This window comes from Glandiceps talaboti, chromosome 21 (assembly GCF_964340395.1).
Source record: "Glandiceps talaboti chromosome 21, keGlaTala1.1, whole genome shotgun sequence".
In the NCBI taxonomy this organism is placed as follows: Eukaryota; Metazoa; Hemichordata; class Enteropneusta; family Spengelidae; genus Glandiceps; species Glandiceps talaboti.
In genome coordinates, this window is record NC_135569.1 from 2368392 (window position 1) to 2378059 (window position 9668).

At 35.4% G+C, this 9668-nt stretch overlaps 1 protein-coding gene across 1 annotated transcript; it reads right to left on the reverse strand.

Annotated features, from left to right (window-relative positions):
- Positions 1-2070: 2070 nt before the first annotated feature.
- LOC144451599 (uncharacterized) lies at positions 2071-6590 on the reverse strand. The gene is made up of 5 exons (XM_078142487.1): positions 6381-6590; positions 4735-4886; positions 4426-4543; positions 3544-3602; positions 2071-3013 (listed from the first exon to the last, which is right to left on the reverse strand). Exons 1-5 carry the CDS (start codon positions 6585-6587, stop codon positions 2908-2910), a joined length of 642 nt encoding a protein of 213 aa, XP_077998613.1. The 5' UTR covers positions 6588-6590; the 3' UTR covers positions 2071-2907.
- Between the last annotated feature and the right edge of the window lie 3078 nt (positions 6591-9668).

Here is a 9668-nt window from a genome sequence, read left to right on the forward strand (position 1 = left end):
CCAAGAAAAACTTCAACTCATTCTCAATTCAAATCAACAAACAAGTCTTTGGTCATTGTATAATTTTTTTGAAATAGAGGTCAAGGTTGGAATTGGGGGGTGGGGTGGGGGTGGGAGGGGTATGGCATCAATGTAATTCCTGAACTCTATATTCACACTTCTAACCAAATTTCGTAAACACTTTCTTTCTTGCCTTCAGTGATAACAGCTTATTTACTACTGAAATGTTGATATGTTAATAAAATGTACTGCTAATGTTATATACAGTGCCGGGTTTCCAACTGGTATTTTAATGTGTTTACCATGTTTTTATACATTGTATCTATCATAGGGGTGTAAATTTTCACCATGGTTTACATCATATATAAACATACCAATGTCACACTTTTGAATGATCATTGAGGGAGGGGGTTGCCGTTCACTTATTGAGCGTATGTGGCATTGGGTGATTGTCCCTAAGACAACTCAAGTTGTTGGTGTGTATGTGAAACACTTGATTTTTGTGATTTGATGTCAGTTTCTGATTACTACAATGTACAGATTTCAAGAGAATGTATTTCAGGTACTTTCCAGTAGGCCATTGCCATTGCAAACAGGAAATTGAGAATACAGCGCCCTCGCTCAAATTGGGGGTATCATCACCTTAATGTACCATTTCTTATAAGAGCTTTGTTCCTTGTATTCTGTAGAAGTGTAAGTCAGGGATATTTTTCATATTGTTCAGACATCGAGGAAAGCAACAGTACTCTACGATTAACCAAGTAACCTATACCATGTGTATGTACCCCAAGGTACACACAGACAGGAAGTAGAGTGCCACCATGGCAAATTTTGGAAATTTGTTACTGCATCTTTACAAGTGGCTACCTCCAGGCTACCTCCAATGTGTTATTTGTTGTCTACATTGCTGTGAGCCAATGGATAAACTTATCTTAATATGCTAATTTTATGTAAATGTTCAAACTGTATTGTACCAATCACAATTAAGGATTGCTGTACAGCAGGTATTTCCGCACACATGGAATGTTCTACTTGAATACTATGGGAATGAGATCGATTTAGAGTAATTTACTGTGAATGTGTTTATTTCTCTGCGGGATTTATTTTAGCTGAAAGTTTTTACATCGAAGTATCTCACACTAACTTAAACAACAGAACTTTGTTCATGCACTTCAGAACAATTCATAGAAGATGCAAGAAACATTGCACTCCCGAATTGATTTGCTAAACCAATGTGTTTTCATACTAACCTGATACTGTAAACACTGCATGACATGGCAGTAATATATTTTTTAATTCAACACATCAGTGAGGGAATTTAAAATCAATTCCACTGCAGCTATGTATGATGCAAAGCATAGACGCAGTGTTTTGTTGAACATTGACATCTAATTTGCATAATTTGCCTGATATATGCAAATTTTATGATGAACTAAAGCCTCACTTTGAAACATGGCATTCGTACACAAAATGGCTAACATTCTGTCGGTCTCTATCCTTGTGAGAATGAAAGGTATACTTGAAGGAAGGGATATTTGTCATATTGTCCAACATATAGAAACCTGTTAATAAAGTGATAGATACAATAGTACTGCCAATTATACAAACTGTAGCAGTGCATTTGTGTGCTTGTAGCAATAGTAGTATTAGTTTTGTGGAGTTTGTTCTTAAAGTGACTGGTTGGCATTAGTTTGACTTTATGTTGTTTACACACACACACACACACACTGTAAATACATACACTTCATTTCATGCTAAATGTCTTGACTTCTGGCCATCGATGACCCCCCCCCCCCCCACATCAGTTCAGTTCTGCTAAAAATGTATTTTGTGCCAATGATCTGATGAATCCCCCCCCCCACCCACCCACCCACCCACACACACACACACATACACACCACACCTCAGTTCAGTTGTGCTAAGAATAATAACCTAACTTCTGGCAATGAATGAATTCCCCCTCTCACACCCCATTCCAATTAAACACCATTTCTCACCCTCAATAAAACACTTTTCTGTGATCTCTACTCCAATCACAAACTGACAGAGTAAAAATATTTCGTACAGTAATTTATTTTCCCCTTCAAAACTGAATATTTTTTCAAAAATTAAATTTCAATTTATAAGATTAATGACACTAATAGTTGAATACAAGGTGGTATCAAGGAATGTAGAGTCATGCATATTCAGTGTACATCTAATAAATATTCATCTCTGCTAAGACCCATGAGGTGTGCAATGACCCTAAAAGAACACAAGATTATGAAAGTACCTTTTATTTCTTGGAATGGCATTCCTTTGTAAACATAATTTGCCAAGGTGAGATTTATTGTAGATTTGATGAGAATACAAAAGATAATGCTCCTATTTTTCAGTTGGATAAAAAACAAAATAATATCAATAAACAAAGACAAAAAAGACATTCTCAATATATTTTGTGACACAATTATTAACTGATAAAAAGAAACATTTCCTCTTAACGGGCTGCCCTATTTTCACCATGTTCCTGACATACCCTATTCCAACATGAATTAATCTTACCATGTTCCTAACTCCTTGCCCTGTCCCAGCATGCACCGTACCAACCATCAGGATTACACTATGCATCTTCCAAATATTGTTTGCATTGATGGAAAAATGAACATTTTTTTTTTAAAAACTTGATGAACTGAAATGTTCTAAGTAGTTTAAATATTCATAACCCTTCCCAAGTCATAGAAAAATCAAATATGCTGTAATTTCTTTGGTATACAATATTGTCTGTCCTCAATCGAATATCCTGTCAGTTGCCAATTACCCTCTGACCCTTGAACCCTGACCCCCATACTGTCTGCTTTCAAATGGAGTCTTCGCTGCTTTAAGTTGCCTGTCATGTCTCCATTGGAGAAAACAGCACCCTCTGTTGCCTCACACTGGCAATGTTTTGCTGACTGTTTTTGTTACAACAGATGAAAAAATTTTGGTGAAAAATTTGAGTCCTGTTTGCCCTCCTGGAATATAGCTGATGATATACCTGTGAAAAAAAATGATACATTACAGAATTTTACCACAGCCAGTTAAATTAGCCATACATGGTCACAATTCAACAATTTTTTAACATGGTAGTCATATGATAGTCAGCTGACTAGCAGTGGCCAATCACGATGCTCATGACAAGTCTTGTATCAAGATTTTGGATTTGCACTTGGAAGGTTGCTGACAAAAGCTGTGAATAACAGCGCCTCTGATGTGCAGTTCTCAGGCAAGCCCTTAAACTTAACAACACCTTTGGTACTATGACCTGTGGTCACTTTTAAAGTTATCAGAACTGACCAGAGGGTTGAGCAGCTACACTAATGGGCTTCATGAGATTCAAAAACATGCTACAATCTAACAAAAACAACTCAAAAACATGCTAAGAACTAATTATAATATCTCAACTACGTCAAAGTAGTAAGCTACCCGACTATAGTTGTATTAGCCAATCATAATGCTACAATTTACTAAAATTATCTCAACTCCAAAATCATAAGTAAATTTTGTTGTCATAGTAACTATACTTACCAAGCTAATGCTATTATTTGAATTACTGCACTGAAAACTGTAAAAATAGTACTTTTCATCTGTGAAAGAAAGAGATGGAAATAATATTGACTGCTCGTACCTCATAAAAATTCTTTGGTACATATTGGAAAGCCAGCATACATACAAGTACACCTGACTTGGTGATGGCACCCAGTATACAATGTTGAACATACTACCAAACCAGAGTGACTACACATGTTAAATTACTACCAAACCAGAGTGACTGCACTGTTTTAAATTACTACCAAACTCGAGTGACTACACATGCTAAATTACTACCAAACCAGAGTGACTCTAGAGTTTCAACTGGGTGGAATAATGTTTTTATAATTATGTCTCACAAAATATTGAACACTGATACCGCGTTTATAAAATGATACATTTTATCTCACTGTGAACAAGGCAGATTCCAAACACAAAACTGTTTATTTGTACATCAGTTAGCAATTTTCAAAAGTAAGATGTATGAGTTCATGAAGATGATACCAATATTATTGCTAGATTGCAGAAATACAAGGTCTGTTGGGTCATATGAAAAATATATAAAATGTTTATGTTGTATTTTGAAAGTTAGTATATAGTAAATAAGTAGTCTATTTATTCCGTATTTGGAGGCCATCGGCCTAAAGATACAAAAAAAATTATTACAATAAAGTAGTACTTTTATAAAGGCAATGAAACTGTTACATAACACTGGTAGCTTCTTTGTGTAGTTTCATGGCATGAAATAAGAATACTGCGAGACGTTGTAGTGTATCTACATTGTTAGAAGAAAGTAAATCGACAAAGTTCTGTATAGACGGAGGATCAAAGTAAAATCTAGAGATATTATATTTCATAAAGTAAAGTATATATACTTACAACCATGGCAAAATACAAAGTAGCAAACATGGATCCAAAGTATGTGGTAGTAAATGGTAACCTAGATGCTGAACAAAGATGTTTGACGTTATTCCATGGTCCCCATAAAAGAGAAAAACTGAAAGAGAGAGAAATTTGGAGTGGTGAGATGTCAAGTAGACTTGACAGGATTTGGGTTTTAATACAATATGAAACCATTCCTCTATTTCAAATTTATATCATTTTTGTGTATTTCTCGTTTCTATTTTTTTTCCATACATTCTTAAAAGAATGAAATAAATAGTTTTTAGAGTAAAGAAACTGTCTTACCTGCTAATTGTAAATAAACTGCCTAGTGTATAAAGAAGTGCAAACTTTCTGGCTTTTAAGATAATAAAAGGTGCAAAAAATCCTGCCACGACAAAACAGAATATACCAGCTACAAGACATCCCATGAAACCCATGATTCGTTGTTTTTTACTCTGGAAAAAAAAAGTAAAGACATATTTTGCAACAATAATTCATCAACCAATCTTTCCAAATTTGACATGCTACTGACAAAGTTAGATTTTTACACCTTTTTTCAATTTAGATTTTTCCACTATTATTTTCAACTACATTTCTACTACTGAATGGACTAATATTTATTCCACTCTTTGATCAGTTTAGTCTTCATCTGAAAATAACCACACTCAGTGTCACTGTTGCCAAAATCAGCATTTTAAGTAACAGCTTGCATACAACAAGTCACAGCTGGCCAACACATATACTGAAGTCTCAGATTTTTAAAAAAAAATTTATTTGTTCAAGTATATTTATGTATTTACTTATGGTATTATCTACATGTAACATCATAATCTAGGAATAACAGTAGATACTATATATTGTGTTCTAAGTTAGAGGACATGCAGAGTATTGACATGTGCACTTGGCACAGGAAATTGGACAGAAACCACAATATATTCATCGAAAATGGTTAAAATACCAATAATTTGACATTACAATTTACTCTACATGTTAATCACTGGTTGATATTACCCATAAACAGATTGAAATCATGATCACCATTGGGTGCACTGATTTTTGGGTGCAGACCCAAAAATAAATTTAATTTGATTTATCGTGTATATATATACAGCTATAAAAAATATGTTCACCTACAGGTGATGAAATACTGTTCATGGTGTGCGATATTACGAGCAAGTTTTTGTACTTTTTAAAAATTCCAGTTACGGCTAGTGCAGCTTTAAATGTAGAATTCTTCTGGTTATGTGCTAAAAATGACTCCAAGTATTTCCTGTTGACGACTGTTTTTAAAAAAGTTGTAGTTAAAGCATAAAACCTCGTGGAGGAGCTATGGTCAAAGTGACTACCAACAAAAAGACGTTAATTTTGAGCCCGCAATAAACACTAACTTATTATTGTGTAGAATGCTGTGATTGATTAACATAGACATGATGTTAATGACTGTGTGACTGGCTTTGGTTGAAATTTGAAATTTCACCTCAGGACCTAGAGAGATCATGAGATTTGATGCACTGATAATACTGGATCACTCCATACCATCGTATTACCCTAAGAATCATGGACACCCCCCCCCCCCACCACCATCAATTTCAGAGCAGAGGTGTGTGTGTGCTTGTCAAATACACATGCTAAACAAGTCACATACCCACACACGCACACATACACATACACATACATAGTCACTAGCCTAGTGACTAGTAGTAATAATAGTACGGTAGTACAGCACTGTATTGCAGAAATACAAATGCACACAAATAAGACATTCCCGTATTTTCGTAGAGATATGACTTGGGTCTATTAAAGAAGAATTTGTAAAATAATTTGTTTCTACTAAAATAACTATCAGTCATAATAAAACGTGGATAACACTACGTATCTCGGGGATTACATTGCCACGTACGTCATCACAACAGTGACATGTTTTGTGACAAACTGCTGTGAGTACTCACCAATGACGGACACATTGGATCTTGTTGTGCCTGGTTAAACCATCCATTTCCATCGTCTTCGATTTTTATTTCTTCCTGTTTACTAGTTCCAAACCACGAACTTATGCCCTTCGATTCATTTGAAGAGTTCTCTGCCGTATTTGACCCATTGCTCCCTGATTTGGACGACGAGAGGTAGTCCTGTAACTTCGTACTGAGGTTCGCCATGTTGATTTTCTAGTTGATCGCCCTCTATCATCGTTCGAAGAAATAATGTCGTTTTTACAGCGAGCTAAAAGAAGTAGGGCGGACGTCCCTCGCTCGCAACATCTTCTCAACGCAAGGAGGCGGGCTTCAAAATACATTCTGGTATGCATGCCCATACATTTTGTCAGTTTTGCTTCATTTTGTACATACTCTTCTCTAAATGATACTAGACACTATAGTGACTCTCCTAGTATTGATATTACCCATGGCATTGGTTGATAATTTGTTTAAACACACCCACAGTACATTCACATGCATAAACATCTACACTTGCACAAGTGCATGCGTGAATGCATGTATGCATGCACACACCCCCACATACCCCAAGTACATGCATGCACACACACATGCCTACATATACACACCCACATGCATGCACACACAGGCACTGCAGAGCCACACACACACACTGACGCACAGTGACACATACACACGCAGAGAAGAGATACACACACATACACACACACAAAGGCACATACACATACAGAAATTAACCATCAATGATTGTACTCATGATAAAGCATTCATTTATGAGAAAATTAAAATATTTATTCATGTTGTAGCATAAAGACTGAGTGAAGTATAGAAAAACTTCATAAGTTTATGAATGCATAGAATTACATATTTAAGTAGAAAATTCATTTTAAAAAGCAAGTTACAGTTTCTTTCCTTTATTTGACATCATACAACATATACTAGTCATCTAGACTACAGGTACACAGCTTAGTGAACCAGCCAGACAGTGAATTCACTTTTGTAACCAAGCTAGGGGGTTAATAGTGCAGTGAACCAGTACAAGCACTTTTATCATCAAGCTAGGTGTTAGGGTAGTGATGCATGATGGGGGCTAAACCCCTTAACTTAAACATGAATATCTCATGTTACATGATGTATGCCAATGGTGTATAGCTATTCTGCCTATGATCAACAACTTATGGCAATCTTTGTTGTCAAAGAACCTGGTTCACTTCTGAGATGTGCCTTTAAAGACTCAACAGCGGCCATTTTGTATTAGTGCATATAAGTACCCTGAATACAAATGATTAGACTTATATTTAATGACATAATTGGAAATGAGTTGTGAAATTGAAGTGTAACACATACTCTACAGGAAGTGGCCCAGCAGCCATATTGTATTCCTATAGACTCTACAGGAAGTGGCCCAGCAGCCATTTTGAATTCCTATAGGTGTATACATACTCTGTAAGAGTATATTGGTACTGATACAAAGAGTCAGGATTTGCAGGATATTATATGGAAATAAATCTATAAAACTGCAGGAATGGAAGACTTTTAAACAACTACAAGTAACAGTGGATGTCCCTTTAATAACTTTACTCAGCTAGAAAGTGTCAACACTTTACCACAGCCCTGTCACATTTATACACCAGGCAATAATTCTCTTGTCTTGAAATTAAGAGAAACTGAACATTTTTCTTGGTTCATACTGCATGGCAACTCAGTGTACGTGGTTCACTGTCAGTAAAATGACTACCATCCATCATCAATACAGACAAATCAATACAAATGACAACGTTCCTCTTAGAATGTAAATTAAACAAAAGAAGAAACAAATTGGAGATGTTCCTAGACAAATTGAATCCAGATTTTATATATACCATTTAGTAATCTGCTTTAAAAATGACCTTAGCTATCTCTGACAGACAGACAGATACACACACACACACACACACACACACAAACATCTTGATCCCTTTCCTAATACATGTAACAGTAAAATGTCAGCAAAATGAGCAATCTACCAAAAATACCTCGTCCGCCAAGCATATACATCTAAACACACCCACACCCACCAAACACACACACACACACACACAGACACACACACACACACACACACACACACACAGAAATTGACTTCCCATTTACTGACATCAGTAGCAATTGAGTCAGCCAAAAAAACTAAAAGAGCACCATAACAATTGAAACCAGTTTAGTTTTAGTTTTAGTTAAGACTAATTTAAACTTTATATGTGATCATAAGTGTTACACAAATCCCCCCCCCCCACCTCATTAGAATAACTCATAAGGCAACAGAATAAATCCCTCAACAAACACTACTAGGCAACAGAATAATCAACTATGTGACCATTATAACTCCCTAGGTAACAAAATAAATCTCCTATGGCTGAATTTAATCTTCACCAGAATGCTGTATGACATAAGTACAAGAACAACATAACTAAGTATCGTTTGCCTAGGGAGACAATTATAACTCCCTAGGTAACAGAATAAATCTCCTATGGCTGAATAAAATCTTCACCAGAATGCTGTATGACATAACTAAGTACAAGAACAACATAACTAAGTACTGTTTGCCTAGGGAGACAATTATAACTCTGTAGGTAACAGAATAAATCTCCTATGGCTGAATAAAATCTTCACCAGAATGCTGTATGACATAACTAAGTACAAGATCAACATAACTAAGTACTGTTTGCCTAGGGAGACAATAAAACAAACAACCTAGAGGACACAAATTTTGACATGGAGAATGAAGTTCTCCAATTTTTAGACACACTAAGAAAATGAAATTAAGTTCACTCTTGTTGCCAATTGTTCATTATTGCTATAGACTTGCATCATGTCAAACACTGAAAGTGAATCCTGAACAGGATGACAACATAAACCTCAACTATGTCAGTTTAGGTTAAAATATCAGTCACTAAGTACATCTATAAAGTCAGCTAAGTATTCCAATGACTTCTCCTCTAACACCCCCACCCCCATCTCCTCCCCCACACTAACAGAACAGTACTTTCACAATTTTAACATCATTTCAAACTTTTCGTTAAAAACTTCAGAAAATGTTGTAAGTTGTGTCATTTCAATTTTTCCTAACTCTAAATTTTTTTTTTTTTAAATGTAGATCCTTAGTTGAGTAGCACCAATATGAAATATATAAATAATGACAAAAAGGTAGAAAAATGAAAATGTTTTCCATAAAATTTGTTCTGGTTGAAGATATTTGAACATTTTTCAAAATATGGAAAACATGAGTAACATGAAAAATGTTACATC

Bases quoted from the DNA above. Each gene is read 5' to 3' on its own strand.
- LOC144451599 (XM_078142487.1), bottom strand. From the start codon at position 6,587: ATGGCGAACCTCAGTACGAAGTTACAGGACTACCTCTCGTCGTCCAAA. The intron at 4,544-4,734 runs GTAAGACAGTTT...TCTCTCTTTCAG, and splicing joins AGTTTATTTACAATTAGCAG to TTTTTCTCTTTTATGGGGAC. The intron at 3,603-4,425 runs GTAAGTATATAT...TTTCTTTCACAG, and splicing joins CTTTGTATTTTGCCATGGTT to ATGAAAAGTACTATTTTTAC.